The 18,609-nt window shown below is 35.5% G+C and overlaps 1 protein-coding gene across 4 annotated transcripts in view; it reads left to right on the top strand.

Annotated features, from left to right (window-relative positions):
* Window positions 1-1,642: 1,642 nt before the first annotated feature.
* Window positions 1,643-18,609, top strand: part of DNAAF4 (dynein axonemal assembly factor 4) — an 86,591-nt gene continuing 69,624 nt past the window's right edge. For 2 of the 4 annotated variants that reach the window (XM_074294573.1, XM_074294569.1), the window contains exons 1-3: window positions 1,643-1,944; window positions 2,820-2,967; window positions 8,102-8,235. In XM_074294573.1, the coding sequence (XP_074150674.1) occupies window positions 1,819-1,944; window positions 2,820-2,967; window positions 8,102-8,235 (408 nt within the window). In that variant the 5' untranslated portion in view covers window positions 1,643-1,818. The remainder of the gene's footprint in view (window positions 1,945-2,819; window positions 2,968-8,101; window positions 8,236-18,609) is intronic. The other 2 variants (XM_074294571.1, XM_074294570.1) reach the window with 1 other exon arrangement.

Here is an 18,609-nt window from a genome sequence, read left to right as displayed (position 1 = left end):
AGAAACTTTAATCTCAATCCTTTCATCAACAAACATGGAGTTTCATTCTCCCTGGTTTCCACTGCAGAATGAAGTGGGAACTTCATTCCTACTCCATATGGGAATATGTGCCTACTACTAAACTCTTGACATCAAATGTACACTGAAGAAATGGTACCAGTCATTCACTGAAAGCCATTCTTCTTCCTTGGCTGAAACAGCTGCAAATTCCTTGAACTCATATCTGCTGGCTTTCTATACTGTTTCCTGTCTCATTCAACTAGGAAAAACTCAACAAATTTGTGAACATCTTTTCTCATGCCAAAGACCTGAGTTCAAATATGACCTGAGATATTTACTAGCTGTGTGACCCTGGGCAAAACAGTAATTATTTAACCTGTGTCTGCTTGTTACCCATTTTATAAAATTGGGGTGGCAGGATTCTAGCTCCCAGAGTTGTTCTGAGGATAAAACAAAATAATCTATTATTTTTAAAATTTAATTTAATTTTTAAAATTAATTTATTATTAATATAATATTAATAAATTATATAACATAATATTAATAAAATATTAAATTAATTAACATTTAATTTTATTTACTTTGAAACATTATGTCAAAGCTAGCTATTATTGGTATCCATTATCTCAGTCATTCCTCACTTCATCTTGTGCAACTATGTATCCAGTTAGCTCTCATTTCCATTGGACCTCCAACAGAAGGCTATTAATTATCAAAGAGTCAATTGAGCAAGCTGCCCTATGAGGAAGGCAATATGGATGTCAATAGAAGCATGGACTTTGAAAGTAAGATTAGACAGATGCAGAAAGAGACAGCCTGAACATGATCAGGTCACATTTGAACTCAGGTCTTTGGGGTGCCGGTTTAGAGAACTTATCCACTGCTCATCGACTGAAGCATTTTAATATAATAAGCAGAAGCTCTTTCACTCACACATTCCCCAGGTTTGGAACTTTAGAAAAACTTGTGGACTCTTCAAAATCATACAATACAGTGCAGCTAAAAAGGACCTTAACTGTCCAAACTTTTTCATTTTACATCTGAGGAAACTGAGGGTCGGAGAATTTATTATTAATGATTCTCAAAAAATGCTGGCCACGCATCTTTTCGGGCTCCTCATGGTAGGATTTCCGTGGAGTGTACATTGATGGGTTCGCAAAGGCTAGTTTTTGTTTGCATCGCAGGTGTAGTGCTTTTCCCCTCCTCGTTCCCCACCTACCACGTGTAATGACCCGCCCTCAAAGAGAGCCGAGGCCGGGCGCGGAGTCGCGCAGCCTCTTTGCGCGAAGGTTGCCCCACAGACGTAGACGTTAACCCACTAGGAGGCCTGACTTCCTCCTCACCTATCAAAGCCTTGCAACTGATTATGCGCTTCCGCTCCCCATTATGCGGCTGCGCGATGCGCCTTCTCAAAAAAAAAAAAATAATAAAATAAAATAAAATAAAACACCCCTTCTCCTCCTCCCCTCCAAAAAAAAACAAAAACAAAAACAAAAACAAAAAAACCCAACAACAACCCCAAAACCTTTTGACCTCCGATCTCAGTGCTTCACGCACTAAACTAAACCGCACGCGACTTGCGCCAGAGAGAATAAACGCGTGGTCCGAGCCTACGTCTGGGGAGGAGGGACTGGGAGGGGCTCAGAATAGTGGGGCGTCGGCTTCGCAGGTCCAATCTTCTCCCCTCCCGAAGAAGGCCTTACCTAGCCCAACTTGCCCCGGAAGAGCTTTGGGAAGGGTCAGGCTTCCTTAGCAACTGATAGGAGCGCGGCTAGTAACGCATTACTGGTGTCTTTCCCTTGAGGGCCTTTGTGGAAAATGCCACCCCTGCAAATAAAAGACTACAGCTGGCAGCAGACCGAGTCCGCGGTGTACCTCTCTTTGCCCCTCCGGGGCGTCCGGCCAGGGAACGCCGACATCTTCTGCACGGAAAATTACCTCAAGGTGGGCTCCTTGCATAGAGCCCGCGGGGCGCCCTGGTCTGCCTTTTCTCGCCCTCCCTTCCCTGTTACTTGGAGATTTGTTACCTGTTACTAGACGGAAGCAGATTGGTCACAATATGAAATATGGGAGTAATAAAGTTCCCTATAGCTCTGAATCTTTAAAAATCTTTTTTTTTTTAAACATTTGGATGAATTTAAATCCAGATACAGCCACCCAGTATCAGATCACCAAATAGCATCAGATTCACGATGATCTGAGCTTCAGAGAAAAGCAGGTGTAGGCAAAATCAGCGCAAAGACCATACGATCTAGAGCTGGAAGGGTCTCAAAAGCCGTCTAGTTCCTTGCCCTAATTGTTTTGCTGAGGAAATAAATGAGGTGAAGTGGCTCGCCCGAGATCTCCCCCGGGTAGTGTAGTGAAGAACTAGATTCGAATCTTGCTCCTTGACACCAGACCCAGAACACCTTGTGCTAAGCTGAGGCAGCGGGTGATACAGTGGATGGAGAGCTAGGTTTGGGGGCAAGATGATCTGTGATGGCCTCAGACACTGGCTGTGTGACTTGGATTAAAACATTTAATTTTATCTGCCTCAGTTATTCTCCCAAAAAGGGATGATAACAGTACCCACCTCACAGGGTGGTTGTGAGAATCCAATGAAATAATATTTATAAAAAGCACTTGGCAGGCACTATGTAAATGCGTGGTCCTTCCCTCTCCTGTACCATTAGTTTTGTTCTTAATCTCCTACAACCTGCAATAATTTTAGATATCTTTTATCTCAATCATTATTTTCTTCCTAGTATTTATTTCTCTTAATAGCTTGTTTTAAGGCATACATTTACATTAATTTATCTCTTTTTTCCCCCTTTGGATAGGTCAACTATTCTCCATTTATATTTGAAGCATTTCTCTATGCTCCCATAGATGATATTAACAGCAAAGCCAAAATTGGGAATGATGCCATTGTTTTCACATTGTTTAAAAAAGAAATTGGAATGTGGGAGGCCCTTTCTTTGGCAAGTGGTAAGTCATTGATTAAAAAGTGGACACTCATTTACCCTTTTCCATCTTATTTCCTTTGTTCCTCTTGGAAATAACTTCCAGAGGAGGAAAGTATATAGTCTTAGTCTCAAGGCTTAAAAAAGACAGCATGTCACCAGATGCCAGCTTCCCTGATTTCCTTAAAGTCCTTAAATCCTATCCTCGGGAAGAAGCCTTTCCCAGTCTTTAAATTGGTGCTTTCCTTCTGAGACTACACCAATTTATCACATATATAGTTACAAAATAATGTACAAAATTTTTTTACATATATAATATAGAACTTATTTGTACATAGTCATTAGTTTGCTGTTTTCCCCATTAGATTGTGAGTGCTTTAAGAGTAGGTTCTGTTTTTTACCTTTCTTTGCATTAGAAGAAGAGAGAATATTTTTAAACATAGTACTTATGAAGATGAAATATGATATCATAACGAAAGATGAAGAGAGTTTAATAGGTTAAAAATTTTTTTTTTTTTATAAATGGAGAAAGTAATCATTGTACTCAAAATTGTTCTATCCAGAAATAGTCAGGATTGGGAAATTATTTGTAATCAGAACAGCAGTAGTGTTCTGAATGAATAAATGCATATGACATATTGAATACATAAAGTGATTAAAAGTCTTCCTAGTTGAACACAATCCTAAGAAAAACCTAGTTTTCCTTGGCATCAACTTTAGGTTCTTAATGATGCTACCAGATACTTTGTTTGGTACCAGCCTGTGTTCCTAGATTATGTACATATGACTCCTCTCAAAGCCTAAACAGGACACTCCCTCTCCCATCTCAGTTTTGCCTAGAAAGCCTCCACCTCTCAAAACTCTTGACTTCCTTCAAGGCTTAGCTGAAATGCTACTTTCTTCAGTGATTTTTCCTAAATCTCCCAGTTATTAGGGATTCTGCGCACTCCCATCAATATACTTTTATTTTGGGTTGTTTTTTGGTTTTGTTTTTGGTTTTTTGTAAGGCTGGAATTAAGCATGAATATACAAGTACAAATATTTAGATCTCTATAAACATTCACATATGTACACATATACTCATATGTGTAAGATTGTACTATCTTTATTTCTTCCTATCATCTGTTTCTCTGAAAGTGGATAGCATCTTCATAAGTCAAAGTTTTTCCATGTTTTTCTAACTTAACATCATTTTCTGCTCCACAGCAATATGCCAAACCCAGTCATGCCTGAGAAATTCTATGAAAGTTTTCCCCCAGTTTTTTGCATTCCTTCTGTTCTTATTTAGAGTTTATTTTGTAAACATCTTATGTTATCTGGTGAGTATTTCTATTTCCTCCCTACCCCAAGGCTGCAGTAGAGTATTTACTATGGACATTATAGTACTTAATAAAAACTGATTGATTTGACTTCCTTCTCTCATAAGATCAGTGAGAGAAGATCTATGATTTTCTCTTTATGGTGATCCAAAGTATTCCAACTATTTTCCTATAAAATGATTTAGCCCTCAGAGTTTCTTCTAGTGTGATAATTCTGTTCATATATCTCCTTAAAGGCCGTTTGTTATTTCTCATTTCTATATGGTTCTAATTGCAGAATAGGCTACATCTGGCATAAACAAATAAGGAAAAACAGAGTCCAAATACTTTGTATACAGATTTTTAGTATTTAGAAGCAAGCTCTAGATTAAAGAAAAAATAACATCTTGGATTATAGTATAAATAAGCTAAATACTTTGTGAGATGTCAGGTGATCCAGTATTGTGCAAAAATGCTAAATATCTTTTTAAAATAGCTTTTTATTTACAAGATATATGCATGGGTTATTTTTCAGCATTGGCAATTGCAAAACCTTTTGTTTCCTTTTTTCCCCTCCTCCCCTCCCCCCCTCTCCCCTAGATGGCAATACATGTTAAATATGTTAAAGTATATGTTAAATACTATATATATATGCTGTACAAAAAGAATCGGATTTTGAAATAGTGTACAATTAATCTATGAAGGAAATAAAAAATGTAGGCTGACAAAAATAGAGGGACTGGGAATTCTATGTAGTGATTCATACTCATTTTCCCGAGTTCTTTCGCTGGGTGTAATGCCGAATATTTTTACAAAGGATAGCAAAAACAAATCAAAAAACTTCATCCTAACTTTGCAAAAAAAAAAAAATTCATGTATCTATGTATCATATTTACATATTATCATATTTATCATATTGTCCTAACTTCAGATTAATAAGCATTTTCTTTTAAAACAAAAATGTCCATGCTAGGTAGATGGAGGGAAGGGAGTGGTTAAGCAAATTAAATTAATCATTTATTAGCAATAATTTTACACCTCCTTTTGATCTCAATGTCAGCAGCTGGGAGAAAAGCTGCAGCAAGTATGAGCGAGTCATATCTGTTGTTTAATGCAGTGAGTAGAGGGAATTGTTACCAAGGGAGTAGCATTTGCTAAAATGAGAGCAAGACTAAAGGTAGTATAAGTAAAAGCAGAAAAGAACTATTCCTATAATAGCTGCAGAAGGAATAAAACAAATTCAGCAGCTGCTGAGAGGACAGGACTGGGATGTGCATGTACAGAGGGAGCAGCCATTTTCTTCCACTACTAGGAAGGAACCAGTACAGTAGGTAGAAATGTAAAACCCCTGGGGATAGTTGTTTGCTATTGTTTCCTAGCAATAATTAAGACCAAGGATATTAAAGTCATTTTCATGGAAGGGGCAGGTGATTGTTTCGTGAGATTATTTTTAAGGAAGCCAAAAATATCTCAGCAGTGGATTTACAGTTTAGGAGATTAGGAAAGGATCCAGGATCCAGCCAAAAAATTCCTATCGTAGCATTGAACTTAATGTTCTATCTTAACTTATTCTTATATGTGAGTTGGTATAAATTCTTAGAAGTTATAGCCTGTGTTTAAATTAGAGTTTAAGGGATTGTTATTTACTATCTGTGTTTAGAAAAGTGCTGGAGTGTAATTTGATTTATCTTGTATGTCTATAAGATCAAACCAGAGTATCTTAGATCATAAGAAGAAGCCTCAATGTAATTTTGGCCCTGAGTATGGTTAGAACATGTACAAGATATATTAGGCTGAGGTTACATAAGGGTCAACATAAGGTTCTATATTGAACCACAGTGATAATCCATGATAACCTAATAATTAAGAATAGGGTACTAAAAGAATGGGGCAGCTAAGTGGCATAGAGGATGGAGTACTGGACTTGGAGTCACAAAGACTCATCTTCATCACAATGGATGGTTTGCTTATCTACAAGGGTCTTAGCTGCAGATACAATTTCCCATTCTAGAGCAACCTATCTTGACTTCCAAAGACACACAGGGAGTCTGGTTTGGGATGCAAACAACAAATTATGTCAGCTTAGATGAGGTAGGAAGCAGGGAAAAGGTTCATCTTTGACACATTCAGGGCTCTGAATCCTGTGTTTCTGGAAAATATGGAAACTCAGAAAGACAAGTTCAGAGGTCCCCTTAACAATCCTTAATATGCCTTTAGGGAAATAGCAATTTTTTTTTTCTCAAATTATAGCTTAAAGAGTATGTAGAAACTGTGCTCATGTAGTTTAACACCTCCTATAACTTACTCTAGTTTATACATATTAGCAAATTAGGTAATATTTGTAAAACCTTACATAAATGTTAGCTGATGTTGTTATCATTATTGTTGTTCTGCTCTTAGAGAGTTGATTGGAGTACTGAGAAGTTGTGACTTGTCTATGTCACACAATCTATATCAGAAACATGATTTCACCCCGGGTCTTTCTGACTCCACAGCTGACCCTTTATCCACGATGCCAGACTACTACTTTTTTAAGGAAACAGGAGGACTCCTTGTATTTAATCTTAGTCAAGTAGCTTTTATGAAGTGCCTCTTCGGTGCCAGATCTGTGCCTGGAACTGGGGATACAAAGAATAGCAGAAGAGGATCCTTCCTCTTAGGGAGCTCATAGTTTCATGAAGGAAGATAACATTCAAACAACTGTGTACAAACAAGTAGATAAATTGAAGATAATATCAAGAAGACAGAATTGTTGAGAAAAGGCTTCTTATAGAAGGAAGCCAGGAAAACTAGGAGAAGAAGAGGTGAAACAGTCTTAGTTCTCACTATTTGAATGCATCAAATTATCATCATATCCTGCCTTCTTTTCCACACTAGTTTTCCATATTAATCTTTCTTCTGTGTATAAATCTAGATTTTGTCACATCAAAAACTGGAACCAAGAAGAATGGCATATTTAAAGTATTCCTGAGAATGTGAATTGGCACTTCACTGATTATTGTGTCAGGTGTTACCAAGGGTGAACCTGGAGTCATAATAGTCAATAGCTTGACATAACCAAACATTTTTGGAGAGTTAACTCTTTAAGTCAATAGCTGGTGTTTTTCCCTTGACAAAGTAAAGGAGTATTAGCATGTGATTTTCTCTAAAACACTTGGTACTATAATATAATTGTTTTCCCAAATTTATTCTTGTTATTTACTTAGCCAATGAGGCTTTTTGAAGAAACATTCTAAAAGAGATTTTTAGAATATCGTCTAATAGGTAATAACAATGGAATAAAATTATAAGTGTATTTTCTGATGTTTGCTCCCAAGAATTGTCCATTTGGTCTTTAGGAAAAGGTTAGAAAGTTCTTTATTGATCATATAGGTCCCAAATTATTATTCACTCATCTGATGCTTTATTAACTACTTTGGACCATTTCTGTTAGTTTCAAATATACATAACTTTTAAGAAGAGCGCTCAGCATAATTTTTCTCACTTTTTCCTAGCATCAATACTGATTCTAGACTTCTTTGGAATGCTCTGTCATATTCCCTTCTTCTCCTTTATTCCCTTTCAGTTTTCTTTTATGTGTTGTCTTCTCCCATTTGATTATAAACTCCTTAAAGGGAGGTCCTGTCTTTATTTTTATTTATTTGTATCCTTAGCACTTAGTATGGTGCTTGACACATAAGATGTGCTTAATAAATTATTATTATTTATATAAATATATGTATTAATATATTTACATGTAAAATATTTATAAGTATATAACATATAAGTAAAATATGTTTCTTATTATTTAATACAATTCTTTTCAAAATAAAACTAATATTCACAGTGGTCCTATGTTAAATAAAATTTCTAAACTTTCAGTTGACAAAGAAATGATGCAAAGAATAAGAGAAAAATCTGTTTTACAAGCACAAGCAAAAGCAAAAGAACTGACTGAAGCAAAAGCTGTTGCAAAAAGAGAAGATGAAAGATATGCTTTGAAAATAATGATGGAGGTAAGTTAAAGATGAACTAAAGAGTCCCTAAATGAGAAGCAATTGCATTAATTTCTTTTTTTTCTTTCTTTCTTTTTTTTTTTTCCTGAGGCAACTAAGGTTGTTACTTGCCCAGGGTAACACAGCTAGGAAGTGTTAAGTGTCTGAGACCAAATATGAACTAAGGTCCTCCTGACTTCAGGGCTAGTGTTCTATCCACTCCACTAACTATCTGCTCCCAACTGAATTAATTTCAACAAATATTTATTAGTCACTTCTTAAATACAAGGCACTGGGGATGTAACTATAAAAATGAAGCCTTTCTTCCCATTAATGAATTTATGCTCTAGTAATTAACACATGTGCAATATACAAATAAGTAAATACAGCATAATTTCAGGAGGGAAATAACACTAAAAATGAAGCAAAGAATCTGGAAATGCTTCACAGAAGAAGTGGTACGAGAATTTTATCTTAAAGAAATAGATTCTGAGGGATGAAAATGAAGAAGATAATAGAGGATGACAAGTGAATGCATGGAAGCAAGAGATAGACTTAAATCAAAGAACAATTGTCAATCTAATTTGCCTTGCATATAAGGCTTCCATATAAGAGGAATAATGAAATAAATCTAGAAAAATAGATTTGAGGTAGATAACTGCAGATTCAATATTGTCCTAAGGAGTTTGTATTTTATACTTTAAACAGTAGAGAACTACTAAAGTTTTTGGGCATGAGCAACCTGGTCTGACCTGTGCCTTAGGAATACGATTTTTATAACTTTGCAGAAGATATATTTGAGAATGGGGAGATAACTATAAGCAAAAAGGCCATTTGATATACTGTTAAAATAATCTAGAGGGGAGGTGACATGTATTTGAAATATGTGAGAGAAGGAAATGGATATAAAAGATGTATAAGTATTATTGACAGGACTTGACAAGTGATTAGATATAGGATATAATGAAGAGATAAAAGTTAAGAATAACTAGAGTTAAGAACCTCAATGACTGAGAGGAATGTAATGTCCTCCACAGATATGGGGATACTTGGAAGAAGAGCAGGTTTAGTGAGGAAGATAATGTTCTATTTTGGATATTGCCAACCTGAAATCAAGAACACTGCCAAAACTATATATAATCTATAGGCAAGGAGTTTCATGGAAGGCAAAGATTGTATATGTAAGTTGTTTTGCATTACAACTGTAAGTCCATAGATAAGAAGGGGGATGAGGCTCTGGTTTCAGTTGCCCTCAGGCAATTTGCAGTCTGGAAATTAGGCAAAGTCAACTGCATTCAACATCCCCCCTTCTTGGTTAAGATTAATTTAGTCACTGACCAAAGGATGCATAGAAATGACTGACTCATAGATATAAACTCTTGGGGTCAGTCCCCTTAGCCAGAAATGCCTTACAAAGAACAATGACCAATGGTGAAGAAATGAAAGGGAAGGGTAACCCACTCTCGTGTCCATTTCACCAATCCATCATATTTTAGGGCTCAGTTATCTAACACTGCTATCTGATTCTTGAGAACATCTACTGCAATTGTTTGATCTTCTGGAAGTCTCTCCTAGGCATCTAGAATATCTGACAATGAATGATAGTAAAATGTACATCTTAATATCTCAGTGTGGTAAGTCTACAAAAATTTTTGAAAGGAATAGATGACTCTTCAGGTTTTTTTGCATGTGTCTGTGCAGGTGTGTACGTGTATGTGTGTGTATTCACACACATCGGTATCTTAGGTGCTTGATTTTAAATTATTGCAAGGCACTTAATGAAGAACTTATTGATCTAAGCTGTCAGCAACAATAAGCATGGAGCATAACCACACTATTTGGAATGTCTTGATGGCCTTTAAATCACTTGGCATTCATTCATAGAGCAGTGATGAAAGTTAATCTCATAAGTCATTTTCATTTAACTAAATATATGATAGATTTTTAGTAGCATCTTTTCATTACATTTTCATTAGAAATTAATTGTAACAGTAATCATCAGAGATTTCTTGAACAGATATGATACTATCAAGGCAACTTATACATATTTCTGTATTGAAGTAGACTTAGAAGTGATGAAGTTTAGAATTGGGGTACCTAAATGAAATTAGGTTTAATTGAGGCCTAGTGGCAGGTTCGGTGTACAGGGAGTCAAATAGAGCTCCCCTGCAACCCCCTTGGATTTGGCACAAGGATACAGAGTTAAATGAGGTCTAGTAGGGGTGCAAGAGTCCCCTGTAAAAGAATTTACAGACTCAAAAACCTGGATTGATAAAAGGGGTTTATTATGGAGTTTGGAAGTAGAGTCTAGTTGGTAAAGTTGAAGGTAGAGATAAAAGGGCACCAGAAGCAGGGTTCCAGTGGTCAGAGATCCTGGGCATGCTAGGTACAAGATTGCTATGTTTGGGACCTCTGCAAAGAGAGGGCTCCAGCTTGGCTCTTTTATAAGGGAGCTGTGGATGGAGTCCCAGGTTGGCTCCTGGCTGGGTTTCAGCCAGGATTAGAATTTGAATTCAATGGGTTTCGGGACTGAGCCAGATAACAAAGATGAAACTGTTTGTGCTTAGGGTGAATCCCCTCTCTGAGGCAGAGTCCAAGGAGGTTTTTTCCTTTAAGGATTTTTCAGAGTTTGGGGGTTTCCTCTTCAGAGGTACTTAATTACCTTTCAGAGAGGAAGGAAAAAAATAAAGATAGATGGTACCTTACTGAGATCAGATGTGACAGAAGTCACACTATGTATGAAAATGAAATTTGTATCAAAATATCATAATAGCATTATAGTTAAGAAAACGTTTAAAAAGTAGATATACAAAATCTAGAAATAGAACATTACCAAAGTTTAAAATCTGGCGTTGAAACAAAATATTAATGGAAGGAAACAGGTAAAAATAGTATTAAAATACTTTGAAACAAAAATACCAGATAGTAATAAAATAAATTCTAGTCAAATATCCTATTGTTAAACAAAGCAATTTTCCTATATGTACTTTTTCTGCCATTCCAAGAACAGAATTCAAGATACTTAATTTGTAATACTTTTCTGTGCCTATTACTTTAAAATTTTGTTTTTTAACAAAGATATTATGCTTTTCTGAAGTGATTGCTTAAGCATTTGTCAATGAAAAGTGTTAATTGAATACATAGAGTCATGATAATATTTGAATGTCAGGAGCACGAAAATGGAAATGTCTTTTTCCATGGTCAATAGAATTCTTTCTCCCTTCGGAGCTTGGTATGCTGCTAAGTATCTAATAATAACACTCTTTCTAAGTATGCAGACAAGTGAATTCACTCAAAAGATATTTATTTTAAAGGCTGTGGTGAGGTGATCTGAATAGAGTAAGTAAATAATTTCAGATTGTATCAATTGAGTTGTCTTCAGTAAAACTTGTTCAATGACCATGCTTAAAGGGACTGGATATTACCCTCACATAGACCACTATTCTCAAATCCTCTTTAAATCCTTGTGCAATTTGCTTACATTTCAGAGCATGTTCTATATACAAATGTTAATCCCACATTAAATAATAAACCTAAGTAAAAAACTGAAAATCCCTTTGAGGTTACACAGGATACTTATTTTCCTTTAAGATTAAGCCTTTTCTTTAGAACAAAATTAAAGAATTTTTGGATCTAATTATTAACTAATATGTATATATTGATTCCACAAACTCTTACAATTATGACATTTTGAAAAATTTAAGAACCTTATGCATGAATATACCTATTTAAAAGTATGACAAAGCCAAATATTAATTTCCTTGGTTGTTCAGAATATGGAATCTTAGACTGAAAATGGAAGGAGGTATTTTAAATAATGCAACAATAGTTATACAAAGAAGGACTTGCCCTAGTTATATAGATTTTATTATGAGAGTAAAAAGCAGATTGAGACCATCCTCTGGGCCAAAGCCCAGAATGATATAGTATTCTTACTTCCATTTGATTCTAAGTGAGAATAGCATAAAATGACCACACCTAGACTAAGAATTAACCAGGTGGGAAATTTTCTTGTATAGAAAGTTAAGTCAAGAAGGTCCTACCTTGCTTTTCCCAAAGTTGCTCTTCTCAATATTTTTTCCAGGGACAAATATCCACTGGCCATACATAACAGACCACATTCCCATTGAGCTGCTTGTATTTCCCCTTAAGCAGTGAAGCATAGACTCAGGGACACAACAAAATTTGAAAATGAAGCTTAAAAAGAAAATTTACATCCCAAAAGGTTTGGCTTGAGATAGCAAAGTCTCACTAATCACCAGGGGTTGGATACAATTGTTATCAACACAGTCAAACTGTGGCAATAAACTAGCTAGCAAAAAATTATCAGGCCTTCAAAGATATCGCATTAAAGATTTTAAGTAACATTCTTCTTTTATGATTATTAAAAAGGTTTGAAACATATGGTTTCTGGATAATTTAAATATTTTATTAATAAGGTTAGCACATTTATTAATAAAAGAATGGTCATTTGTTCATCTCTCTTAGACTGAAGATAAACTTGGTGGTAGGGTCACAGTTTATATAGCCTAAGGAAGAGTAGGTGTTTCTTAATGGGAATCAATACTGATTGTAATATTCTTTTCCTCATTAATGAATAAGGGGTTGGACCGGAACTTTGACTAAGTCATTTATTTAAGTTAACCCCAACCTAGGGCAATTTATTCAAAGAATTTATGTTTTAACCCAATCCTGTATAGAACATAATAGTTACCCTATCTGGGTGGGGTCTGAAAGAGAGTTAGCCTAATCTCATTATCAGCAATGTCCTTCCAGAGATTAGACTTTTAAAATTAGGACTTTGGGGGGAAAAAAATGGGAACTGGGAATCTCCCTAAAACATATATGTTATTAATTATAATTTCTCTTAATTTTTCTTCCATTACTGCCCTTTCTCAAATATAACTTAAGATTTAACCTGGTTTAAAAAGTGATTATTAGGACTTAATAAAATTATTAACCCTTTAAAGCAAAATTATATTTCTAATACTGTAGTCTATTAAGATTAAATTTATTAAAGATGTAAACAATTTCTTATTTACTCTCCCCCACCTTATCAAGGCATATTTTAAATGGGAGAGGAGATTCAGTTTTCTAAGTGGAGAAATACACAAATTCTTTCACAGAGCTGCACTATTTTTATGAGTGATGTGATATTTGAAACAAAACTCATTACCAGTAGGTGACCTCAATTTAATTGAATGCATTTCCAAATTACCTTACAGAGAAAATTATATGAAGTTTTAATACAAGAGTACAAACTTGATTTCTACAAAAAATGAGTTTGCTATGAATACTTGACTAATTATTCCTAATTAAAACCCCAAAGATTAGCAAGTGAACAACCCAACATTTACTGAAATTTGCTTCACAGTGATAGGAAGAACTTATATTGAAAGATATCTCATAGCCCTCAGGTTCGATTATTACAGAATTTATACCATGATACCAGGAAAGCTGAAACAAACTTATAACCATGTCAAATAGCAAGTCTCATACATCTTATAAGACAGAACAATGAAGAAATTTTTGCATGTAATTACTGTTTATGTTAATAATAGTAGGAAATATATATGCATATATACATAAATCTTTACCAATTTAGTGGTATTGCTGAGGGTGAATAAGACCACAGCAAAAGGCCTTGTCTCTTTTAGCAACCCAGTATCTAGATGAGCCATAAAGAGGGGCATTGACAGAGAGCCTGAATTACTATAAGTAATATGGAAGCTAGGCAGACTGGAAGGATCACAGATAATATGATTATCTCTTTTGATTTTGATTAGGTCTTTTGTTATCCTACATTATCCTGGCTGAATTACTGTTCAATTCCTGACATTGACAAACCCTACAATTACTGTATCAAGTCAGAAGGCCGAGTTTTATTGTCAACCCCCAAGGTTATTTATCTTTTACTAAAAAAATCCTCCCTCCCCCCAAGTAGGACCTTAATTCCTTTTAGGGTTAGCCTGCCACTCAGTGGTGTAATCTCTCTGCCCCACCCACTCAACTTCTTTAGACATTTAACCCATTTTATGGCTTCATGGGTTCATTAGGAACCACCTGTCTTATGGCAGCAGATTCTTTAAGAATTTGCCTTACCTAATGATGTTTCTCCTTTGTAACGGCATCTTTCCTCTGGTTAATTGTGAGTTTTATTAGGGAAGTTAGCTCATATTTTTGCCCTTTGAGGCGCTTCAGGATACTCACTCAAGACCCCAATATATTTTGGAGGTTAAAAGTCCTCCTCAACACTTGGTGGACCATATAGAAAGAGTCCAAAAACCCAATATATGTTTTGGAGTTCAGTGCTTCTCTATCCTTATGCCCCATCAGTATGTTGGAGCAAGTGTTATAAGGCATTGTTGTTAGAATTATTCTGGGTAGAGGCCTAATTTTTGGGTTAGGCAAAATCTATGGAAATTTGGTCTGATGCCATCAGGAAGTGATCCATCTCAAGCCCCTTAGAGTTACCACAAAGAGAATTAATACAATGAATAGAACACTGAAAATAATGGCCAACATTTATATTGTATTTGAAACATAAATTGGTAAAAGCTGGATGTTAAGTTCTCTGTAAATAAAAACTTCCATATAAATCATTTTTGAAAGGTGGGTGGGGAGAACTACTAGATGCTTATACAACCTTTCCTTATTTCCACTTAGAGCTGAGTAGTCTTAGTTTCCAACCTAATTTACCTATCCCTGAGGCTTTCCACATGAGGAGTCCAAAAATTCAAAGTTTCATGTTACAAAGATAATTACATAAAGTTTTCCATATCCTTTTTGCTTTTCACAAAATTAAAAAACTTCCTCAAATTTTTTTCAACATGCTTACATTTTCTTCATTGACTCTTCTCCTTTCTTCCTCTCTCCCCCTTTCATATTATATATGTGTGTGTATTAAAATATATGTATGTACAAATATATATGCATATGTGTGTATAAATATATATGTATGTGTGTATGTATATGTGATGTATTTGAGATAGGCACCAAATGATGAGATTGAGGTTTAGGATCAAATACCAAGATTGAGGAGAACAATTGGCACCAAATGTTGGGGTTCAGTCATGTGATGAATTTGTAATGACCGTTCTCTTTTTCAAAAGGGACATGTGTTTAAGAGAAAGGATTACAGACAAAATGAAAGGGTAAAATAGACACCAGGAATGGTAAATATGAAATAGATTTGTGAGAACATATAACAATTAACAATGAAAAAAAGGCAAGTTCTCTAGTGGAACTCAAAATTAACCCCAGAAAAAAGGAAAACATCATGAGGCAGGAGTATGCCATTGACTGGCAGCTAAATCCTAAAAGGGAATTAGCATCCTAAAAGCGTTAGTTAGCTATAAGGAGGAGAAAGACATCATGAGGCATGAGGGAGGAGATAGGAAAGACCATGAGGGAGAACGCTGTGGCGAGTTAACCCAAAAGAGATTCTGCTAAGATGGTGTGGGCCGTAGACAAATTTTTAGAGGCAATTTAATCTGAGTGTTTGACATAACTTGACTTTCTGATTGGATACAGTAAAGTGGAATTTTAGGAGACCTCCACAAGAGTGTGACTATAAGGCTTTTGGTGCCCTTTCTACTTGCCTTAGGGAATAATTTTATTAGTACTTCAGGCTTTTTCTGCCAACCCACCTAGTAACCCAGGATCTCATCATATGTGTATGTATATACATGCATGCATACATACATACATACATATATATATATAAATATGTATGTATGGATATACACATTGTTTGGTCCTCAATTCACACAAACTTTTCCCTTTTCCATGAGTTAACATTTAAAACTCTTTGATGCTCAAGAAACCAGACAGCTCCCCAATTTCAAATTGAATGGAATCTACAAGCATTAATTTTGGGGTTCAATTAAACCTGGATTTACCATTTTTAATAATCAAGATCAATTCCCAATTAAAGTTTTAGCTAGTTAGAAACAAATTACTTGAAAGCAGGTAAAAGAAAATCACCTCTCTACTTTTCTGTATAAATTACTTTTCTAACAATTCTGTTTTTTTCTGGCAGTGATAAACATAGACATGTTTATCAAACCTGTTCAGAGAAAAGGAACTTGTTCAAATTAGTTGGCTAGGGAGGGGAATACCTGGAGAAAAAGTCATCTCAAAGTATTTCTTTCTCAATGCTATTTTTGTTATTATTGGCTCCCATTATGTACCATTACCACTCTGTCAGACCATGAGGGGAAGAAAAAAAAATCAGTCAGCTTTTTACTCATGTTCACATACATACACACATACACACACTACACAAACTAAGCACACTTAAAACAAATGGAACTCCACAAAAGCAGACCAAAAATATAAAACATATGTTACACAGCTGGACCTTTTGGAGTGACCACATATGGTTCATAATTACAAGCCCAGTAGTCATCCTAGAACAGACCCCAAATTGCCCAAGGGTCTTAACAAATCCTCAGTTTAAGAGTCAAGCCTTCTCAACCAAAAAAAGATGGGAATTTGGAAAATTGAAGAAAGTTACTCACCCAGACCAAACCATGGAGTCAAATCTAGACTGGAACATAAGTGGTCCCTACTGGTACAAGGCATCTGTAGTTGCAAGTGGTACTTGGACAAATAGGTCTTTGAATTCTACTTCTTGATACCAGATATGTCAATCTGAAATAAAGAAGACTACCAAAACAGTAAAAATCTAGGGTTTTATTGAAACAAAGGAATTATAATGGGGAACTGCCATGTAGCACCAGGGTGCAGGAATGCCCAAGATGGGCAGAGCAGGACAGCTTAAATGGATTTCAACGGAGAGTCTCATGGGAAGCATAGCTTGGAGAAGCTGTTATAAAAGCTGTTTTGCATAACAACTAAAAAGTTCATAGAGAAAGCTACAGAAAAAATGTTGAGACTCCAGATCAAGATTGTGGGTGTCTCAAAAGAACTTGTAGGCTTAGATCCATCTCTAAATCAAAAAGCGACCCTCTGAAAAAAGAGAAAAAAAAAAAATTACAGAAATCAAAAAAGGAAAGTACCTGAAGATCAATCCATACCTAAATATGAATCCCATTTATAATATCTCTGAGAATTGATTTTATAATCTCTGGAATTAAAGATCTCAATGATGAATAATTCTCCATGTCTGTTATGCCACAGTTCTCTTTTGTTGTCTTGACTCAGTTTCCTTAATTATCCTGACTCAGTTGGTTTCCCTAATTGTTCTGCCTCAGTTTATAATTGTTCTGTTCAATCCTGCAAAACCATCCCTCCCTCTTAATCAGAATATTTGATAAGAACAAAAGATCTTATGTTTTAGAATATCAGAATGCCTTTCCCCATCCCAAACTATCAGAATATCAGATACCATATTATCAAGATGCCTCTCCCCATCTCCAGGGTGCCTCCCCTCATTATGCCATCCCATTTCTGGTGGCTTGCCACACCCTATCTGAGTCCCATTTCCACTTTCAGCTCCCTGACTCCGTCTACCCCCCTGAGTCTGAGCCACATGTATATATGCCATTGAGAACTCATATTGGTTTGCTTCATTCTTGGAGAGGATAGTCTCATTCAGCCCTGGGACCAAACCACGGATCCATTTGGTCCCAATAAATCTCTGCCTTTAAAATAAAATATTAAATACTCTCTAATCTCTATCTTGCCTCAGTTCCTCAGGCATTACATCTCCTCCCTAGATTATCCAATTTTTAGGTAAGCTATAGCTTATACTTTTTGCTTTTGCTTTCTGAGAATTCATATAATCTCTCTTCTATGTGAAAGCTATTAAAATATTTGAATATATTTACTATATCCTCCTCAAGTAATCTTTTCTCAAAGCTAACCATCCCTGTTTCCTTCAACGAAACCTTATATGTATCCTATTATGATTTCTATTACTCTCACCATCTTTACTCCTCTATAAATACTTTTTCTAATACTTTTTCTTTTTCCAAACTGAGCACATTGCTACAGATGTGGTTTTAACAGGGCAGAGTACAATGGGCCTATTATATATTTTGCCTTCTGTAATATTTAAATAATCTCATCAATGTGGGTTCTCTTAATACCTTATTCTCTACAACTCTTATCATCTTGCCAAAAATCCTCTGTAAGAGATACACTGGACATGCTGGTAGGAGTGGAACTTCTGTATCTTATTACATTTCATAGATACCAGTGGAACAGGGAGGCTTATTCTTAATCTTGCTATGTGACTGACTTACCTTCTTTCCTTGTTATGCATCTCTTTGATAATATCTTTTATACTATTCACTTCTGTGGAATTCTTTTTTGATGATATCTTTTGCCACCCACTATATGTCTGTCTTTCCATTGTTTATTGGATAATCCACAACTTGAATTGTTCTGAGACTATAGTATTCCATTTGTATTTAGTTGTTAAAAGCA

The sequence above is a fragment of the Sminthopsis crassicaudata genome, chromosome 2 (assembly GCF_048593235.1).
Source record: "Sminthopsis crassicaudata isolate SCR6 chromosome 2, ASM4859323v1, whole genome shotgun sequence".
NCBI classification, from domain to species: domain Eukaryota; kingdom Metazoa; phylum Chordata; class Mammalia; order Dasyuromorphia; family Dasyuridae; genus Sminthopsis; species Sminthopsis crassicaudata.
The sequence above is the reverse complement of the archived record's forward strand: the minus strand, read 5'-3'. Positions and strand labels throughout refer to the sequence as shown.